Raw genomic sequence first — 22,641 nt, forward strand, 5'->3', positions numbered from 1 at the left:
CTCATTAGTTCTTGAAGCGAGATCAGGATGCCTTATATATATATCTATAGAATACGCACCTATAGAGCGAGATATAAGAAGGAAGAAGAAGCACGTGCTTGCTGCGGTAAAGCAAGGGAAACGATGGAACATGTTGTTAGAGTGTGAAGATATCTGCCCAGCGGTCGATTTAGGCACCTCTGGCCTCCTTGAAACTCTTGGGTTCAGCGAGAACAGGGAGAAAGTAAACATGCCCGCAATATAGATTAGTAAGAGGTGATTGGAAGCCTGGTGGATGAGAAGTAGGCCAACGACAAACAACGGAGGCGTAAAAACTAAGTTCCCAATAGGGGTTCAGAAAGTTTGGTGATTGGAATTCTTCTTGTGGTGCTTTCTTTTTCTTTTATTTAACCTAGGTAGGTCATTAGGCAATATCTTGGTGGCGCAACCCACCGTCAGTTTCAATCGGGATGCTCGTAGCATCCATCCATCCGCACGTACGCACGCACGCACGCTCGCAAGCACATACATACATACATACATACATACATACATACATACATACATACATACATACATACATACATACATACATACATACATACATACATACATACATACATACATACATACATACATACATACATACATACATACATACATACATACATACATACATACATACATACATACATGCATGCATACATGCATACATACATACATACATACATACATACATACATACAATTGAACATGTGTTTCGATTTCTCGTGCATGCCCACCTTTCTGACTAATCTTGCTCAAAGACTAGATTTATCTTATTTGCATTAGGCGATCTTTAAAAATTCCCTAAAACGTAAAAAAGAAAGATCACCCCGCATGACAACAATCACGGCTGTATGATGCACAACTCGAACTCTCGCGATAGAATACAGCGAGCTTCCGGTGACTCACCCGACGGCGAGAGAGAAGGCGCAGCGAGAAGCAGTCGATATCAGGAACGCGCTCGCCTGCAGGTGTTTGTTTTGGCCGAGTGCAGTGTTGACGAAGCGAGGGCGCCCTGTGTTTGATCGAGCGCGTTTCACCACGCGTGAGCCAGGCGCCGTGTTGCGGGCGTCATTTCAGCAAGCTGTTAATAGGGTTATTCTTGACGCATGCTGCACCATCGCGACAACCGTTCACTTTCGAAAGGACGATGCCGCAGTGGTTGCCGTAAACGCGCACCGTGTGCGCTTCGCAACGCCTCGTTTATATACATACATCAGCATTGTACTGAAGCGGTAGTAAGCAAATGTATTTGAATAACAAAACGTTTCACAGTAATTTAAAGAAAAAAGGAATGAACTATAAGAAATGTGCGAGATTCTTTTGTCTCCTTGTAAAAGTGGCCAGAAACATGTTACAGCAACAAAGAACAGGCGATGACAGATTTATCATCTCCACAGGCCATCCGCTGGGCTTTAATGAAAGAAGATAAATAATCTGCCCGACTTTAGTGATTCTGTTAAACAAGCGATACAGCTTCACCGATATCACTCACTCACTCACTCACTCACTCACTCACTCACTCACTCACTCACTCACTCACTCACTCACTCACTCACTCACTCACTCACTCACTCACTCACTCACTCACTCACTCACACTCACTCACACTCACTCACACTCACTCACACTCACTCACACTCACTCACACTCACTCACACTCACTCACTCACACTCACTCACTCACTCACTCACTCACTCACTCACACTCACACTCACACTCACTCTCACTCACTCACTCACTCACTCACTCACTCACTCACTCACTCACTCACTCACTCACTCACTCACTCACTCACTCACTCACTCACTCACTCACTCACTTCATCTCGCCTTCCTTGGTTTTCTTTTGACCTCTGACCTTTTTTATCTCTATTTCACTAGAATTTCAGCCCTGGCTGGATCACAAGGTACAAATAAAAGAAATTAGAGCAATGCGGTGCCGATGCGGAATCTGCATTCCAAGAATTAGCCCCTGACACGCGGAAGCAGGGACTCGCAATACATTTACGTCATGTTTAAACCGTTTTGCTTTCCACACAATACAACCTGGACGCAGCAAAGCGCTGTGAACACAATAGAGAAGCGGCCGGGTAAGCAAAATGGCGTCATTTAAAACATCGCGTCAGCGTAAGACATATCCAAAACACGTTACCGACCTGTACAATGTTTTCGCTGGGAATTGCGAAGGAAGTGCAGGACACCGTGGCTCTTTCTTTCTTTTTTATTTCTCTTATAGCATAGAAATGCATGCGCGCTGAAATAACATAGCGCTAAAGCAAATGTATTCTTCTATAAGGCTATACACAGTCAGGCTGAATATACGTAGCAGACGCATTGTACGCGAGTGTCTTAACGTGCGGCGGTCACGAGTTGCAGTTGGCCAACAGGCGCGCAGCATGTCTTCCCTTATGAAAATGTATTTAGAGTTCCTTTAGAACTCCTAATGAGTTCCTATGGAGTCAAAAGGGACTCTATAGGAACTCGCGATCTATAGAGTCGTCTGCATAGAATCTCTATAAGAAGTCTATAGAAACCTTTCTATAGAAACAAGTCATTTCACACACAATAGATGTTCTATAGAGGGTGTATTGACGTCCTATGTACTGAATTCTATAAAGTAATTTTTATAGAATGTCTTTAAAACTTCTAACGCGACCTGTCTATAGAATGGCTCTCCATTCGTTCTCTATAAATGTTCTATAGAGATTGTATTGATATCATATGTACTAAATTCTATAAAATAATGTCTATAGAAAGTTTTTAGCACTTCTAATGCGGCTTGTCTATAGACTGACTCTCCATTCACGCTCTATAAGCAGTCTATAGAGGGTTTATTGTCATCATATGTACAATATTCTATAAAATAATGTCTATAGAAAGTTTTTAACACTTCTAATGCGACTTGTCTATAGACTGACTCTCCATTCACCCTCCATAAATGTTCTATAGAGGTCGTATTGACATTTTATGTACCAAATTCTATAGAAAAAATTTTATAGAACGTTTTCGGAAACGTTCTATGGAGGTCGTATTAACATCTTATGTGCCAAATCCTACAGAAAAATGTTAATAGAACCTTTTCAGAACTTCTAATGCGGCCTGTCTCTGCAGAATGGCTCTACATCCTCCATAAAAGTTCTATAGAGGTCGTGTTGACATCTTATGTACCAAATTCTATAGAAAAATTTATAGAACGTTTTCAGAACTTCTAATGCGGCCTGTCTCTAGACTGGCTCTCCATTCCCGTTCTAAAAGTGTGCCATCATATGGCATACGTACTGAGTTCTGTAAAGGAACGTTTATAGGAAATTAAACAAGCTAAAGTGCGGCCTGTCTAAGAACGGCTCTATATTTTCACTCTATAAACAGTACCCAGTGCATCGCCGGATTATGGGTCCAGTGCCGCGCGCTGGATGCATGGGGCGCTGGGCAAGCGCGGCGTACTGGGAGGCGCTGGTTACTGGTGCGAAAAACAGCTCTAGCGCGTTAAATGCGTGGCGCCTGGACACCGTATGTATTTTTTTTTTAATACAGAAAGCAACAGATAGCGCTTTAGTACAATATAAATCGTAAAAATGAACATGTAAAAACAGAAGTGCTCTGACCAGGATTCGATCGTCGTACCTGCAGATCCCCAGCCCGGCTCATTACCGCTACGCCACGTCAGCATAGGGACATGGGCGGATAATTTAGCTTATGAAAATCGAGAAGCAATTTTAGTTTCACAGAGAGAAGTCTTGCACAGACGTGGTAGATGCGCTATCGGCCAGCAACTAAAACTCACGCCTGTACCACAAAGAAAAATTTGCTCTCCGTATTCAATAGTGTGCTCGGAAGTGCCATAACATCGACTGCGATTGGTATTTTAGCTTCGAAAAAAGTCCTAAATGAACCACCGACCCGGGACGCTGCATGAATGGGCTGCTACTGCCGATTTCGATAGCCGTTTCTTGTTCTTCACGCGAGGGGTATGCAATGTTTTCTTAGTTCAGTGATGCCTTTCAGTCTACACGTCTGTCTAGCCATATATATTCGACAGAGAAACGCAGGCTAGTGCTGGGAGCCTTCGGCGACAGCACATATACCTGCGTTTATGATGCGTCACATCGGCGCTCCTCACTTCTTGTGCTGGCACTGTAGACATGAAAAAATTGTTTATTTAAAAGCACCGATGCGAAATCTGAAATATAAAGTAATTTATCCTTTTTAGACTTCTTGATTCTTGAGGTTAGACGCGCCGATAGCGTGCAGACGGACTCGGCGGATACGCTATGCCTAAGCTTCGATGGGGACTGATCTCGGCGCGGGTAGCTGGCGAAAGCTAAAATGTGTGTATTTGAGCCTCAGAACTCTTTTTAGTACAATAGGGAAAGTGGAAGCGCACGAATCGCCTCAGCCTTGTTATCGGTGCGATAATATCAAGCAGCGGTAGGCTTCGAACTCGGGGTCCGTTCGAGCGCGTCTGAACGACTTCTGGATTTCATGTCCACTCCACAACACTGCGACAATGGCGATAACTCCCAGTCATACGTTACGTGCGAACTACTAAAAAAGCGGCGTCCTCTGCGTTTGCGTGGTTTCGTTAAAGAATTTAGCTGTCCGCCCTGTCAAAAGGCAAAATGCAAAAAACGAAAGTGATTTTCAGTGTCACATGTGCAGGAATAAACAAGGCAGCTCACGCACCTTTATTCCATGCTGCGACACGAAATAGTTCTATGACCCTAAGATATAGCGTTATTTAGGACAAGATACTAGTATCAAGCCATGAAATTGTATAAAGCATTTAATATTCAGCAGCGCTCGTCCTTGCGTGCTGGAGCCAGCGCGGCACAAACACAACCAGCGCCGTTTCCAATGCGAGCGTCTCTTCCAGTGTGACCCAGCTCTTATCTGCAGCGTTCTCACTGGTCTCGAGTGAGTCCCAGCGAGCGCCAGCGTACCCAATGCGATCCAGTGCTTAAAAAAAAAAGAAAGAAAAAGAAAAAAGAAAAACGCGCTGGTTTCACACTGGAAGGCACTGGAAGACGCTGGTTCTTGCAATCGGCATTTCAGAGGTTTTTTACTATCAAGAGCATCGTTAAAAAGACACTCATTGACCAACGCAAACATCACACTAATCGAAATTAGGAAAACCAAAGAAATATAACGGAAGCGCGCATTGTGGTTTATATCGCATATGCAGGTAAATAACAAAGATGTATACCAAGAAACACTAAGCAAAACTGCGCCTTAGCAATCGCGTCATATCTATTTGCTGGCATGCAGTGACTGCAGCACTTGGGGTGGAAACAGATCGAACGCCGCCGCACATTTCTGGCACATACCACTCAAATGCGACAAATGCACGCTGCCGAAACGATTTTTTTTTTTTCAGGGAATCTTGAACAGTCACAGACCACATGAGCGCGATCCGCGCATGATAAGCGCATCGCCACGAAAGCAAGATAGGGAACACATAAGCGTAACCTATGCCTCACGGGTAAAATTAAACATCAACGTATATACGTTGCTGTGCGACGGACACAAGCGCACGGAAACATCACACACTGCACACGTGTACCTCCGAGGTTGTGTCGACAATTTCTGGGCTACATTTAAACGACAGCAGGAAGTTACTTCAATGAGAAACGAAGTGAGGGCGAAGGCACTGCAGGTAACGGCTGCGCATAAAGTCAGTTAGGGTTTTAAAGCCAGTGACCGAGGTTGAAATCGTTAAAATCACACCGCAGCGATAGCTTACACAGGGTAAATTGTCGAGATCTTGAAGGCCATGCTTTTTGCTGACTACATGTGGCATAAGCGATTCAAAAGCAAGAATACTGCATGTAATTTATTTCTGCCCTAAACTATAGCACACAATATGAGCATGTCAATGTTTCTTCTTGTCTAGCGACATATGTATGTGGTTCGGCTCAAAGGCCGGCTCAAAACGGCACAAAACCTGCTGTAGTGGGTATTATTGTAGGAATCACGGAGGCCACAGCAGCCGCACTATTATACAGACGGCGCTGGCGGCGCCGGTATTTTCGTATTCAACGCGACAGGTAGAATACGAAGCTACGGCGTGTTGTTATTGCTCCGTCTTCAACGGTTGTCGTGCGAGCTGCGTCGATGTGTTTGTTTGATCGTGTGTTATTAGGTTTGCTGTAATGAAATGAGACGTAGTTCGCGAGCACGAAAGTGCCAGAAGATGGCTTGAGTCTCGCTGTAAGCACGCCGTATGCGTGGCGCGCCAGCTAAATGTGGACCAACGATTTTCATGCCATGGAGTGCGTTCCCTTTGTCTCCGCTTGTGTTCGTGGAAAGTTTGGTGGACGGCGCAAAGAAGTAATGCGTATTATTTGCGCGCCTCAGCTCGTCCACTACCCAGTGGCTTGTTTGCTGCAAGTAACATCGCAGACGCATCACTGGAAACTTGGAGAGTGCCTTTCAACCTCGTCGTACTGTTGAAACGGTAAGCAATCGTGCTCGCCAACTACACGTGCGTTCATCCGTGTTGTGTGTGCTTCCCGTGTGTGTATAGAGTGCCTTGCGATCGTAGTAAGTGGAACACCCACGACAACAGTGAACCCTGTGCTGATACTTGCTATGCGCTGGTTGTAAGAATTGTGTACGCAACTCTATTGCCACAGTGCGGAATTGATAATCCTGATAAGCGTTTGCTTCCCCTGAGAAAAGTTTCGGAAATCGTGTTCGCCTTGTGCAGTTGTGCGTGAGCTCCCGCTTGTCTGCTAAAGTTGCATAGTAACGACCCGTCTACCTCTTCATCGATTCTTTCTTCAATGACGTTTCCTCACTTATAAATGCTTCGACGTTGTGCACAATCTCTGCTTACGGGGTTTTTGGCTAACGAACAGTTCTAAGTAAAAAATGTAAGCCAATCACAGCTTGCTACTAGTACAGCTTTATTTCCAAGGCAAGATGTGTTGACATAACTGACTTAACTAAGCATGACAGGGGAACGTTGCCTATACTAAGTAATGGAAAAAAAACATTAAGTTTAGATTGTAATCTGCTGCTGCGGTGCGTCAAAACTTTATTTGATGTAGAGGTCCGCATTGTCATGACATTCGATGATTTCAAGCATTTCCTCTCTTTCCACATTAGTGCAGACATTGTTTTCGTGACTCTTTTAGGTGCTGATTGCATGTTTTCACGATATCACAGCTTTATTGTGCCACTGCTATAAGCTAACATAGAATTGATTTTGTAGTGGCGAGGCCGTGACCCACAACATAAACTACAAGATCGAGGAGCCCCAAGAAATGCAGACCCTGTGGATATATGGCTGCAGCAGCATGGCGTGTGATCTGGATGGTCATGACAGGTGTGTGTGAAATGTACGTGTTCCAAAAAGGGGGCTTGGTGTCATTCATGGTGAAGTTTGTCAACACATTACTTAATGCAGCATACTAAAGAGACTAAATATTTATGCAACCTTATTGAACTTGCTACCTATTAGTGTGCATGGCCATTATGCCCACATGATTGTGTTCTGTATAAAACTATACCCAACCATTCCTGATGTTTAGTATTTCTTTTGCCTAAGTTGCTTACCTGCAAGTTACATATATTTTTTGCTTTCTACATAGTGTATTTATGACTTTTTATTGGGGTTTTATTCATTGAAAACTATTTCCTATGCTGTATCCCTATTTGCATAATTTTTTTCTGTTTGTGCTACAATCTCGTGCAGTTTTCTGTGCATGTAGGAATTCGAAGGGTAGTGGACTAAATATGTCACAGGTCTAAGCACGTAGTGTGCACATTTTTGTTTATCATTGATATCTTTACAGTTACTTCTCTGTTCCCATAGTAACAGCCACTGCAAAATACACATTTGGTGAGCTTTAATTTCTTGAAAATTAATATGAAGGTCAGTATTTACTAAGCTGCATTTACTTCTGTAGTACATAGGCACAGACTGATATGGATACCTTGTGACCTACACAGGATGCCTTTTTTGTTTGTTGCATTAAATATGGGGGCTCACCCACATCTCTTACTATATATGTGGTATGCCTCATCGATTTCACTTGTCAGTTTTTACGGTGGATGAAAACAGATGAACGATTGTAATCCAACATGAAGCCCCGTTGTGGAAATGTACGGCCAAGTTGGATGACCATACTGGTCTTTTAAATGAAATATCGTGATCTCTTATACACATGAGAAGATACCGGCCAGTTTGCCCTATGTACGCTTGACCACATGTGAAAGGGATACAGTGCACTCACTGCCTGTGACACACGACAAATTTGGTGGTATCTTTCACCGAGCAAGCCTCCCTTGCCTGCTTGCCTTTCTCAATTCTCTTGCACACTGCTGTGCATATGGCACCCTGACAAGAAAGGCTTGCTTAGATACCACTAAATTTGTCTTGTCTGTCAGGGGTAGTGTAGTCTATTCTTGTGATCATGTGTATATTTGGTCAAATGTACACGCAACAGATTGGCCGGTGCCTCAACACGTACCTAAGACAGCACCATAATTCACTCCCCGGATCAGTATGTTCGTCCCACTTGACCATGCACCGATGGGACTGGGGCTGCGCGCCAGATTTAGAGTGTTCATCTGTTTTGTTCAGCTGCGGCAACCAATTGACCAACAACATCGCTGAGGAATGCCGCATAAAAAGACTGGGTCACAATCTGTTTACTGAATTGTCCGCAACCTTCGTAGTAACAAATTTGTTTGTTGCAACTAGTTTTAGGCACGTTATTTCTTGTTAAATTTTCTGCTTGACCTATAGAGCAGTTATGCAATCAGTTTTCAAAGTTACTTGATTAGTATAATTTTTGTTTTCTGTTTTTCACATGCCAGGTTGCAAGAAGGATCCTTTTTAATTAAAACTGAATTAACATTTCAATTGCAATTGGGCAGTCTTATCATTGCGTTTAGGATACATATCAGTGTACATACCCGTACTAGATTAGAAACTAATTGTTTCAATAACTCAAAAAGCACGAATATACTGTGTCCATTGTATCTGACAGTGACACCACGACTGTGTTCCAAATACCACAAATTGGCAGTTATCCATCATAGTTTGCGAAAACAACTTAGAACATTATTGTTCCCCATACAATTCATACTTATTTATTTTTATTTATTTATTTAACAATACTGTAGGCCTTTGCACAGGCCCAAACAGGAAGTGGATTGTACAATATACACACCCGAGCATGGGAAAAACAGGAAAAAAGAAAAACAAAGAATATATAAAGCAAAAAAATGCCATACAACAGCACTCATGCATCGTCATGATGCATCGTCATGATTGCCCAAGCTCCATGTGAGAAATTTATTATTCGCATATTAAGCATAGTACATACCAACTATGGCTAATAGCGGATGGAATATTAATTTTGTCTACCGCTCAGCAATAGAAGCCAGTAGGCCATTCCCTTCTTTTCAAAAAAAACTTTTTCTATGCATAGTGTGACATCTGTATAGGACTCTTAGCTCATGGGTGTTCCTGCTTGCTTATGTTAAAATGGGAATGTGCTGTCATTGCAAGATGAGATTAATGTGTGACTAGGCTGTTGTCGTTCGGAGATGCTTTTTGTCATCAGCAATGATATTCTACTGCCAGGCACATTGGCCCAGTGCTGATGTCACCAAATCTTGGGAAAGTAAAAATATTCTCAAAAGTGATTCTCAAAAGAACTGCCACTGTTTGGCAGAGTGGTGGGGAGGTGGGGCGTTCTGCCACCTTTCTGTTATAATTTTTTTCTGAAATACTGAAATGAAACTTCGCATAATGCTACAACTATATAGATATTTGTGGCATGTTTGTGCCTGCTAATACATTATGACTGAATGTTCATTACACCTTTTGAAAATTAATTTCAATTTTATTTTCCAGGCTCCACCGTCGCCGTTACTAGACGGACCAAATGAGGCCAAAAACTAGCCTTTCCTCGCTCCATTCCTGGGAAGTGAAATAGCAGGTGATCATGTAAGAATGAACTTGCAACCATGTGGGCAGTAGCCAAAGCTCCCTACAGTTCATGCTGGTGGTGGAATGATAAGACAAACCGCAATATTTATTTGTTTACTTATTCACTTAATATTTATTTATTCATATCTCATGAATACTGTGCAGTTCTTTTAGCAAGGAGTCAGGTAAAAATAAAGAAATATTGTTGCATCAAAGTAAACGTTATTTGAAAAAGCATAATTCATGTAGCACGAATTCATGTAAGCTGTAAATTCATATATACAGTTTGTTGACTTTAGACATAGCAGATGGAGTCTGCAGAACTATGATATCTCTTTCTGGCACAGAGACGGGGATTAGTTAGCTTCGTGGTGTTATTTTTCTTAAACCTGCCAAATAGTTCTTCCTGCAACAGGTAGAATTCTCAAATGCCGCAGACTTAATTCAAATTAGTGCTGTGGTTGTCTCAAAGGTATTTCTGTATTTTGGATGTATTTGAGTAGGAAAATTCACAGAATTAACGAACTTGTGCTAGCTCTTTTCTTTATTTACAGTTGCAAACTAAGTCCTTTTCCTTCAAGTTTTGCTATTTTCAGCAAATTTTAATAAAAATTGATGGTGTTAATGTAAAAACTATAATTTAAACATTTTTAAATGTATCAAACCTCATCAAATTTGGTTGCATAGTTGCCGAGAAAAACGATTTTACTGTTCATGTGCATATTAAGGAGCTCCTGAGCTAAATCTCTTTTTTAGTCATTGCGTGTGTCGGTCTGGTTTGTATTTCTCACCCTAATTAGAATATTGGCTCTGATCTCAAAATTGTTTCCCTTACAACTAAATACAAGCTTTTAAACTTTTTACGATATATGCTGTGCTGCTCTATGATAACCCCTGTTTGCCACATTTTTGCAGGGCCTACCAGTGCTAATTTTACACATAAACATAGACGAAAATGCTGTGTAGTTTCGGTATATGGCGTACTTATCTGTGAAAGCCATTATTTGCCACATTTTTGCAGCGACTGCCAGTGTTATTTTTGCTCAGACTAAAATGCTGTGTCGTTTCGTCAGGCTGACACAACATTGCAGTGCACATTCATATCAGTCTATTTTCAGGCTTTAGTATCCAAACATTTAATGTGCACTGCTGGAACGGGCACTCCTTTTGCAGTTTTAATGGTATGGTTTCTTGTCCTAGTCAAGCCTGTTATTGCGAGGTGTCAACTGTAATCAAGTCTGCCACTGATTCTTTTACCTCATGTTTCGTGTGTTTGCACCACCAGCTTGACCTGAGAAGCATGTTGGCAGCTACAGTTTGTGTGTTGCAAGTTCTAGTCTGAACTGTGTATGTCATATATATGAAGCATGTATCTAGTCTGAAGTGCAATAAACATTTCAAACTGAATACTTTGTGGTTGTAGCACCAATTATTTTGCCACTGCATTTACTGTAGTCCTTATTGCCTACAGTAGAACTTTGGTAAATTGCAAGTACTTTACTCGAAAGCAACTGCATAGAAATATTCTATAGAATTTTTGTCTTTAGCATCTCTACAGCAACGCGATAGAAATATTCTATAGAAATTTGCCTTTAGCATCTCTAAAGAAACTCGATAGAAATATTCTATAGAAATTTGTCTTTAGCATCTCTAAAGAAACTCGATAGAAATATTCTATAAAAATTTGTCTTTAGCATCTCTAAAGAAACTCGATAGAAATATTCTATAGAAATTTGTCTTTAGCATCTCTAAAGAAACTCGATAGAAATATTCTATAGAATTTTGTCTTTAGCATCTCTAAAGAAACTCGATAGAAATATTCTATAGAAATTTGTCTTTAGCATCTCTAAAGCAACTCGATAGAAATATTCTATAGAAATTTGTCTTTAGCATCTCTAAAGCAACTCGATAGAAATGTTCTATAGAAATGTGTCTTTAGAGTTCCTATAAGAATGCGGTGGCCAAATAACTTTTGAAACTCTATAGGAAAATTCTATAGGCAATCAAAATAAACACAATAGAGTTCTATAGAGAAAGTTCAAAAGACTTTCTAAAAAAACACATTAAAAATTTTTGTAAGGGTTTACGCTAGTCCACGACCATATGATGGCGTTGGTTGGTTGTTGAAGTTAGTGTTCCTGTATATGCTCCCGCAGGGAGCAGAGTTGCGCATACCTTTTCCGGCGCCGCTCGCGCAGCTATTGGCCGAGCGCGAAAAATGACGTCAAATGATCCGCGCCGCTGCGAAGCCAACTTTACGGGCGCATCGCCGACTCATGCGAACTCGTCGTTTCCGTCAGTGCCATCGCCATTGCAATCAGCGGACCGTCGATCGTGCGTTGAGAGGAGCAGCTGCGGGTTTCAGGTACGGTATTCGACGATGTGAAGTCAAGGACGTTGGTGAAGTGATACGAAACACATCGTACTGGGACTTGTATTGTGCCAGTACGATGCCAAAAATGGGTTGTCAGATTACAGTCTGCACTGTGTGAATAATTACTTTGCAAGTTTGCCATCTTGATGTTATTAGTGCAATAAAAATAACCTGTTGTCACTCTTAATAGCTTGTTGCCTTTCCATTTTCTTTGAATTCCGCCCCCAAGGTTCCAAGAACCAGCACACTTGGCCTGCTGCCAGCAGCCGTTCATGCATTCCCTTGTATGAAATAAATTTGATCTAGAAGCTCTTGCATCTTGCATCTTTTTCTACTTGCAGATTTGCTGATACTGTATAGGTGATTAGTCTGCGGTATGAATGAATCGTAAAAGTAAGCTTTGCTTAAAATGTGCGCATGTGAACATTTGAACTGCACTTAAATCTGTGTCTGCACCGCATGTATCGAAAACGTGCAGCTGTTGTGAACGATGGTTAGTGATAAATGACGTTCTGTTAACGGTCACTCACATAACTGCAGGTACGATAGCTCTCTTGGCGACGGTCATTAATCGGCTGGTTTCGGCAGCCAAAATGCGCTAAGTGTCCAGTTTACGTGTGTGAAGTTTTAAACACTCTTTAAAACATTTCTTGCTTTCTGACAATGATAAGACAACTTCATATGCATGCTGAAAATCATTGCACCGCCTTTTGTGGCAACGTACTGCGCGTTTGCGAGCGAACTTTGGAGCTGTTCGAGCCACGGGAGTATTTTATTCTGGGGGAATCGAAGGCGGTCCTACCCCCTATTTGTACGTTCATGTGTGTGTTTGTATATGCGTGTTTACATAGGTACATACAAAGTTTCGGCTGGTTGGAAGCCCACACCATCCGACTGCACGAATGACTCATTCGAGCGTAGCCTGTATTAAGAGTTGCCCTTTGCTAAGCGCCTGCGAACAATTGGCGCTTGTAGCTCGCGACCACTAGAGAAAAAGGCGGAACACCGCGCGGCATTTGGCTCCTGCGCGCGCGAGGAGGGGGCTTCGCTGCAGAGCTGGATCACGACGGCGGACCTATGCGCAACTCTGCTCCCTGCGGGAGCATATACAGGAACACTAGTTGAAGTTACGGCACGTGTGCTCCCATGGGTTGGGTCACATCCTACACAAGTTTCAGCGTAAGCCATAGCAGTGGCGTATTTTCAGAAAGTGCAACTGCGGCATACATGAACACCGTTGCAACTGGACCTAATTGGAAGTAACGGGAAAATGAGAAAAGGAAACGGTGGAGAGGTTCACCCGATAAGTAACCTGGTTTGTTTTACACTCTATGAGGGGGAATTTAACGTAGGAATAAAAAAAAGTTCTGCAACGATAACATATATAATGGCAATGTTCGCCACCAGCCGTGTTACGCACCACATACGAATATACGAGCCCATAGCAACCCATGCATTTATATCGGCAACCGCAATGGTGCCGCCGTGTTGCTACGCTGGGCAGGCGTGAAGGTGCAAACAATGAGTTCATATAGCCAACTCTAGGGAAAAATCTCGTATAAATAAATAGCTGCACCGATGAATCAAAGGTAATCAGATTACATGCACTTATGTGGATGCAAATGTCATTAAAAAAAAGAAAAAAAGAGGAAACTTCGAACTTTTTTATTGATTGTTTCTCTGCAGGAAGTATCCAGCAAACCTACTTGCATGGTGGTCCCTCTGGCAGTGATGAGGACGTCGCTGGACGCAGCTGACGTAAAGGTGCGTCTCTTTGAATCCTGCATGACGTCGTGCAGTGCCGTGGCTACCTGCAGCAGTCAGTTGTCTCTGTGCTGCATGCTACTGTGGATATCGAGCCTTGGCTCGGCATACTGTGTACACCTATCACATTCAGTAATTACTTCCGCAATAGGCGTCGTCGCGCAGCAACGGAAACAATAATTTCGCAGAACATCAGTTTCATTCAGTGCAACCATGGAGAGACGACTCCGGGGAACGGTCCTAGCGCGATCGCTTTATTTGTGTCACCCTCCCTTCGCCCCCAGTCGTAATGCTACACACACGAGCCACGTGCACTGAAGGACGCACCAACGCCAAGCTGAACTCGGCGAAGCCTCCCAGCTCGGCTCATAAATAACGCGCCTTGTCAGAACCTATTGGCAAACAGATAGCCCCGCAAACGGCCGTACTTACGGAATAGGCTCTAACAAGCGGCGCGTGTTTGTGTGCGTACACATATATGCGTGGCACTCGCGGATGCGCGACATCGTTAGCGGCGGCGCGCGAGGGGGTCGAGAAGAATGCACGCAAAACGGACACGCGAACCCGCTGACCGGCTCTTCCTGGCATGGCATACGCGATACGAGCCAGCGGCCCCGCCAAATGACTAATGGTCCCGAAAATGCCTGGCAGCCTTCCGTGACCACCACCACCGCACCGTCGTCGCCAGATATCGCTTCCTTCACCTGTCCGCGTGCCAGCGGGCAAGGAAAAAAAGAAACGTTAACAGGAGAAGAAGGCAAAGCACTAAACGGTGGGCGCGTCTCCAGTTTCAAAGCCTCGACAGAATGGGTGCCGCGAGCGCACTGCGGTTTCGGACGCGCAGGCCCGAGCGCGCGCTTGACAAAATCATTAGCATAAGGACGTGATGAGCACCGCCACGTATGTATACTCATACATACGCCGGCGCCCCCCTTCTCTCACCGAAGGAGCCGCGCCGCCGCTTCTTCACCGCCTCCTGTGTATCATACCTGGCGCTTCGAAACGGACTTCCATTCTTTTTTCGCAGACACCTTCCGCATTTTTTTCGAAACGTTCGGCGCAGTGCCCCCCTCTCCATAAGACGAGGCCAGCGGAGAGAAGAAGCGAGGAAACGGGGTGTATAGAAATGGCCGTACACGCGTTTCTGACCGCTCGCTCGCGAGGCGTTGTGTTTAATTAGTTGTCCGCAGCGAGCAAGAGTAATGGATTCTCCCGTGCGGACCGCGAAGCGCCTGCAGCAGCGGCGGGCAGCAGTAACATGGCGGGGCTGTCCGTAGCGGGGGAACATGCCAGGCGCCGTCACCGAGGAGCAAACGCTGGACAGCTCGGCGGGCTTGTTCGTGCGTGGGGAGAGCGCAATCTGTCCGGCATTTTAAGTAGCAGCAGCACCGCGAAGAAGGGATGCGATCGGCCGTGTGTGCGCCGTTCACATGGTGAGGAAGGACTGCAGCGAGTAACCCCGTCGCTTCTCTATACGCGTTTTACAATTCTTAACGTATATATATTTCTTTGCTTATCGCTGTGCCACTTGCAAAGACTGCCGCTTTGCCGATGAGCTGTTTCAATTGGCGCCCACTCCCTGGAGACCCGTAATTCGACCTCTAGAGAAATGGAGCGGCAAGATAATGAACTGGCGCGCGGGTGTCCATCGGTATCCGGGACAGCGAGTGTAGGCAATGAATGAGATCTTGTTGGAACTGCTTTTCTGTTTGGCACACAGTCTCAATGTGGTCCTCCCTTTTCTGTTTCTTTGTGTGTGCGTCTGTGCGTCTGCGTGTGTTCTTTCTTCATATTCGCTAGCCAGCAGAATCACGACGCCACTGATGCCCGCGGTGGGAAAAAACAAACAAACAAACGACCTGTGATCAAACAACAATGAACATCAGCAAAAACTAAAATAGAGAAAGAAATTTAAACTAATCTAAGAGTGCTTTCACATATATCAGAAACACGTATTTGATGCCATGAATTATGCATCATACATTTATGGTGTATAAACCAGTGGCAGTGTACGTCGAGTTATTTGTGCTTGAGAGATAGACTGCTTCGGTGTTTTTTGTTTGTTTTTTTAAACTAGTGAGCGCGTAAACATACGTGCGCGTCTATCACGTTTATGCGCTTCTGCCGCAAGCAACGTGTACATCGAGCAGCGCGCCGGAGTGAGGAGACGTTGACACGTTAACGGACGCTAACAGAAATCTGGAGTTGTGGCTGTCGACTCTTTTGGATCGGTTGGCAGAAGTTTTCTAAGGCTTTTCGGTCGCAAAAAGTGTTTGTTGTTGGCCGGCCGAGCTTGCTTATATTGTGTTCATTGTCACGAGTGTCCCGTCGCCTTTCTAGTGTACACAATAACCACCTTTCGTACTGGGGCCGACACATGGCAGTCCATAACGGCGGTGTTTGCGCAGTGCACGAAGGTAGGAAAGGATATAGGTTGCAGTTAACCCGAGAAATTATAGAAGTGGAGTACATTCACAATCTATAGGTGACCGCCGCTGCAGCGTAAGCACCCCTTCCATTGCTCTGTCACGACTTGAGCGAGATTACCTGGTCGATTGCAGGGCAATCGAGGCACGTGAAGTGATCTGACTTATCAATGATGTGCTGGCTCTGCCCATCCCCCTATTCTGTGTGTTTTCCTTGTTTGCCGCGCATATATAGATAGATATATTATGCTCGTCCTCAAATTAAGATCACTTGGAAGTTAGCGCTCTCTACTCGTCTCTGTCCTTCCTTTTTCTATTTTCGTGCCCTACGCAAACACCGTCGTTAGGAACTATGACCAACTCGGCCAAGCCTGTAATTTAAGGCGGTGCAATCTTTTATTTTCCATAGCGAGACGCTACAGTGCTCGAATAGAAAATACCTTCGCATTCCATGCGAAGGTACTAACGCAGCCAGACCCGTAAGTAGTGTGCACCTTCGAGAAGCGCTGTGATTTAAAGTGGATGGGATTCGCATTAACCGGTCAGCAGTCGAGATCACCAAGAGACGTTTTGGAGTACTGGTGAAAAAAAAAAAAGAAAGCGGGGAAGAGGTTGATAGGACAGGATCCATTACACGCATAAGTAACGATGCAAGGTGGATATATAAGTTTCAAGGAAAAGTGAATAAGATTAAGGAGATGTAGACAAAATGCTTGACAGAAATGTATGTACAGTATACCTGATTAGGTCGAGCAGGCTATGTGAATGTTTGTCCCCGCCCCTTTCAAAAGTGATGCACATAAACCACCACCACCACAACCACCATCATCATCATCACCATCATCATCATCATCGTCATCATCATCAGACATGCGTAGAAACACAAGAAGTCCGCGTACCAATAATTATCCCTTAAAACAGCATGCCGAGGGCTCAGTGACCTTTTTTTTTATGTTCATCGTACTTACACGCATGGTATACACCAGAACACCGTAAATTCAAAGGGCGCCGCCATATTGATGAGCGCCGGTCGCGCCATCTATCCCAAGCGCCGCGAAGTAGCAGGCCTGGGCTGCCACGCCGGGAGATGCGACCCGGCGCGAAAGCGAAACTTGGGCTTTTTAGCTGGGCGGAAGGCGTGTTTCGCGTTTTTTCTAACTTGTCATTTTCGCTGTCTGGATTCAATCAAACTTCAAGACCTCATGCAAGTCCGCAATGGCCACACTGAGTGCTGTGCAGACTGCAGAAGCGAATACATCGGGTAGGTACGCTATTACGTTTGTACAAACCGCGCGCTATATGCTAGAACACGTGTGAGCTTTTTGGCACGTAACCTGTGAAGGAATTTACAGCACTGTGTTGGTGCCATATATTATTAAAGCACGCAGAACACTGTCATCTGCACTTTCAGTTTGGTCTTGTTTGTCATGGTCTCTACTGGGTTGGCCGCGTTTGGCAACCAACTGGCGAGGTCGTTTGACTGCCTGGTTAGCAGACGCCTGCCCTTCACCACTTGCACATTGAAAACAAAATAGATGTTATAGTAAGAAGGGCTGTAGTTCTTTCCCATGCCATCACTGTTGCGAAGTTATAAAGTCCTCTCAAAATGAAATAGAAAATACACCAGGCCAATTGTATCGTGCAACCACTTAAGAGTACAACATTCAGAACAAAAGCCTACAGCACTCGAACAAGCAGCATATGATGCTAAACCTGCACTCATTGGAAAATGAGGTATGTTCGACTACATGGGCAGTCAAAGCCCGTATAACAGGGCGAGCATGACTGATGCAGGTGTTGTACAGTTGCACAAACCATGACAGGGCACGTAAAATTACCATCCCTACGTAAAGCTGCATCATCAGGACCCCTTTGGTACAAGACAACAACCGCACCTGCATTCCAAGAAATTAGCCCCACCGACTGCAGCTACCTGGTACCAGACCTGTTTCGCTTGTGCGAGGCCATCGGATTGTTGGCGCTCCCTTAGAAAAGAAAACATTAAAAAAAACTAGTGAGAACGATCAAAATTTTGTTACAAAATACAAGAATAATTAAGCACCTTATTTTCCTCGCCATATGAACGGAAATATTTTGCGCTTTGCCCCGCATAACAGCCCGCACGCAGTTTAGAGCTCAGGAGGCTCAAATAAATTCGTTACGAATGACACCTGCAACACCAGCTCGTAAAGGTAGGTGCGCCGCAAGAACACCTTCGGCGACGAATAGTCGTCGTTTACGTTTTTGTGGACGCATGCTACGTGACGAGCAAACTTCGGTTTACTTTCATTAGCAATAACGCTCACCAGCAAGGCCTACAACTTGTCGTTCACGCTTAATGGTCATTCCGTGCACCAGCTGCAAGTATCGCTAACCGCAAACTCAACTGTTCCGCTTAACCGTCGGGAGCTCTGCCTGAATGAAAACACGAAAAGGCTTGCCTTTTTGTTATAGCCAAGGCGAAGCACCGGCGTGGGATTCTGCTCTGTAGGCTTGTTGCCCAGAAAGTGTTCGGAGCAAACCTGCGTGTTACACGTATTACGTTTGTAGGGCGCAAAGTTGAACGTGGCACCAAAATATACACAGATCGAATACTCACTCGTGCATCTTCACTGGGTTGGTAGTTCTTCCTATTCACTGCAGCTATCCACCGGTGGCGCAGCTTGGCATTCTTCGTTGCGGATGGAAATCGGCGCAGGCTGAAAACACCGCACCGGCACGATTCCCTACGTGTGTTGTGCTCTTCGCGAACAGCGCTAAGCAACCTGCTCCTTTTCCGCTGGTTGTTTTGGCATCCAAACACGACGCAATGATGCCCAGATGACTTCTTCTACTTTGGATCCGTGTGAACGGGCACATTTCCGCACTTTGGAGCCCTAGAGCTGGCGCTTGCCATGTCTACTGGTCGCCGGCGAACACACTTTGGCAGCCCAGTACAAGATCGCGCCGGTCGACCGGGCAACCCGGGTGCGAGAGTATGCGTTCAGTTAGTCTGGGTGCGAGACTAGCGTGTTCTGGTCTATACCAGGCCGTAACCTCTCTTGACTCACACAGGGGCTGTGACACATCTTGAACGTGAGTTCCCACTTGCCTCTTTCAATTACCTGATACTGACAGGGTAATGTGGTTTCGAATGTGGCCTTCCCGCATGAGACGTATGCTGTCTTACTATATATGGAGTTGGTTCAATACGAGACTGTATGTTGCTGCTCAAATGTGGTGGCTTCTGGAGGTGCATATGCGAGTACGCCGAAGCGCGCTCATTGCATTGGGCACGTGGGCTCCTGACTTCTCTTACGGCGATGGATTTCCTTAATCGAGTGTGATTACATCTACACTTGTTCTTGTTTCAAACACTGTATCTGTCTTGCGGTGCTGCTGTGACAGTGGGTGGCTGTTGATGTGAATGTCGCATACTTTTCCGTCTGAGCATAGTGTTGTTATTCCTCCCTGACATAATGGGAGCACGTAGATTGCCTGCCATTCGCCGATATGTGGGTTGTGATGTGAATGCTCATGTGAAGGTATACGTAACATGGCGAGCCATTCTCTACTTTTAGAATTTTAGAGCTGCAAATTCTTGCTGATTCTGATCCGTGAATAAAACTAACCTGCTTATTAACCATCTTTCTTTAGCCCTTGAAACCGGAATCAGGAAGTCGATGGTGCAAGTTAACGTTTGTCCGCTGGTTACTCGTGGTAGCGAAATGAACTATCCAGCGAATTCAATAACTTATATGATTACGCTCACTAACTTTGTATTTAATTCCCTTACGACACACATTATTAATCTAGGAATTGTAGCTAATGAGCATGCATGCAAGGCATATCGACTGAGAACAAATTCTCAGAATGGCACCGGTTTAGAGATAAGCGCCGTGACACTTGCAGTAAAAAGGCCCCGTTATTCAACTGGTCTTTTAAACAAAACGCTGTTTAGTGCAGTGAAGCACAAAACTAACTGGAACGCCGATGCATTTCATCAGACAATTTGAGAACTTAATATCTTGAAATTGGCGTAGTCCTGAGAATTCGTTCCAATTTGGATACGCTTTGCTAACTCACCGATTACAATTCGTAAATCGAAATATGTACCGTAAAGTAAGTAAGTAAAAAAGATATAAAGTGTAAATATGTTAATTATTCAAGCAAGCATTTTTATTTCTTGTATAGAAGTGAAGGTCGCCTCATCGAGTAATCTTCATCAAGGGATATAATAGTGCTATCTGTCACGGGCAATGTTTAAAAACTTGATGCAGCTAAAAAAAAGAAAGAAAACACCTTGCATGCGCATATTTACTTTATATCTTTGACAAGACCAGTGGAAGAGGCTAAGGTATTACAACGTTCGGAATGCTTCTTAACACGCTGCTCTATAAACATTTCAACAACGCAACAAAACACCAGCATTTATCACTGTCAAAGTTGATTTCTTTCGGCCTCTGCATAGCTGTGAAAAGCGATTTCATTTTTTTTTTCTGACACTCTCTTCTTTGTTCGAGCATATTATTATTTTGCCGCGTCTGTACAAATGCTTCTGCTTTGAAATCAATCATTTAGTGATGCATTGTTTCGTGCTGACCGGCGACAAACGTCGGCGAAAATTTCCGGGATTACTCACACAAACGAATCAGTCAGCGTGACCCACACTAAAATAAAAACGAATGAAAAAAAGGAAATGAAACAGAGAACGGTGTTTAGGATTACAATACGCCCTTCAACTCTCTCTCTCTTCCTTAACATATTCGTCTATGTATTTTGAGCGAAAGAAGGAATAGCCATAGTTCCCCAAGTTTCCGAGCGATGACCGTAGACCTGCAACATTCACACTGTTACGTCTCAACGCCACCAAGGGTGTTAATTGAACATTTGCCACGTGTCAAACCACTGCACCTCCTAACAAGATGGCAGCGCGGTGTGCACAACGACTAAAAGAGCATCCCCCCCTTCCCTCCATCACCTAGAAACCAGAGAACACCAGCATGAACGAGAAGGAACCCCGTCAAGAATGGATAAGCGCAGTTAGTTAAACGAGTCAAATCACCTTGCATGCTGAGTGATGAAGAAGACAGTGTGCAAACCGGCTGCTGCAGGATTTCACGAAAGGCCGAGGGACGCCAATAAAGTTATTGATCCATCCATCCATCCCTCATCCCGCGCTTCACCTTGCAGGCTGCGCAAAGGACGGGGTGGGCTCCAAGACGAACCAGCCAGGTGTCGCCGGATGATTTCTTTTTTCCCGGATTATTTCTTTTTGCCACAAATTCCAAACCAGTTTCTTCGAGGCGTAGTTATTGCGGGTTATGGATAGCCTGGGCGTGGTATCGCAACGGAGTCGACGATGGGGATTTGCTGCTCGACAGTCTTCAGATTGCCGACTTGCCTAGGGAAGACGAGGAGATTAAAAGCAGACTTTTGGAGAGTGGGACAGACGGTCCTATGAATTGAGACGTTAACTTGCTCCTGCATGGAGTGGACTTCCGCACTGGAGCCATGCGACTAAGCTAAATAAACCCATTTTCCTTCATTTTCTACAACTAGACGTCGTAGTCGATGGGCTTGGTGGATTCCATGCCCTGAATGCCACTCTAGCCACGACTATCTACACTGTCAGCTTCTATCTCTGCAATTCGTTTAGGACAATCGGACAGTCTCCATGAACAAAAAGTGCAATCAACTCCAAAGCCCTCTCTCTCACGTCCAAAAACATGCGACAAATACATTTCAAAATCATTGACGTCCTTTTTTTCTTGAAATGAGAATAAAAGAAAGAGGCTTAGTCACCTTATAATGGCGACGGCTACTTCTTTTCTCTTAGCGGAAACAACAATACAAAAAATATGTTGGAAAATGAAAAGAAATTACTTCATACGGTCAGAAATCCACAGCACAGTCCTATATACGCCCATGAACATAACAGTATAAAAGTCAAATGCAAGTTGCACCACAATGAATTTGTAAACAAATTCGCAAACACACACAAATGGCCGTGATGTAGACTTCAATGAGCATATAAACAGATGAGGAATTACACAGTGTTAAAATAATTCACGCTCAAAAAATGTATAACACGTAATATACAAGCACTAATAATCACAAATAATAGA

General features: G+C 44.2%; 1 protein-coding gene and 2 long non-coding RNA genes across 5 annotated transcripts in view; 2 read left to right on the forward strand and 1 right to left on the reverse strand.

Moving 5' to 3' along the window:
• Nucleotides 1-22,641, reverse strand: part of LOC135896423 (uncharacterized) — a 657,092-nt gene that overhangs the window by 258,299 nt on the left and 376,152 nt on the right. The gene's annotated exons all lie outside the window — the stretch shown is intronic.
• Nucleotides 1-22,641, forward strand: part of lab (labial) — a 197,047-nt gene that overhangs the window by 96,896 nt on the left and 77,510 nt on the right. For both annotated transcript variants that reach the window (XM_070537021.1, XM_070537024.1), the window contains one exon: nt 14,031-14,108. In XM_070537021.1, the coding sequence (XP_070393122.1) occupies nt 14,031-14,108 (78 nt within the window). The remainder of the gene's footprint in view (nt 1-14,030; nt 14,109-22,641) is intronic.
• LOC139059650 (uncharacterized) lies at nt 5,995-10,398 on the forward strand. The gene is made up of 3 exons (XR_011514275.1): nt 5,995-6,481; nt 7,241-7,354; nt 9,896-10,398. It is a non-coding gene; the product is annotated as an uncharacterized lncRNA (long non-coding RNA).

The sequence above is a fragment of the Dermacentor albipictus genome, chromosome 4 (genome assembly GCF_038994185.2).
Source record: "Dermacentor albipictus isolate Rhodes 1998 colony chromosome 4, USDA_Dalb.pri_finalv2, whole genome shotgun sequence".
In the NCBI taxonomy this organism is placed as follows: domain Eukaryota; kingdom Metazoa; phylum Arthropoda; class Arachnida; order Ixodida; family Ixodidae; genus Dermacentor; species Dermacentor albipictus.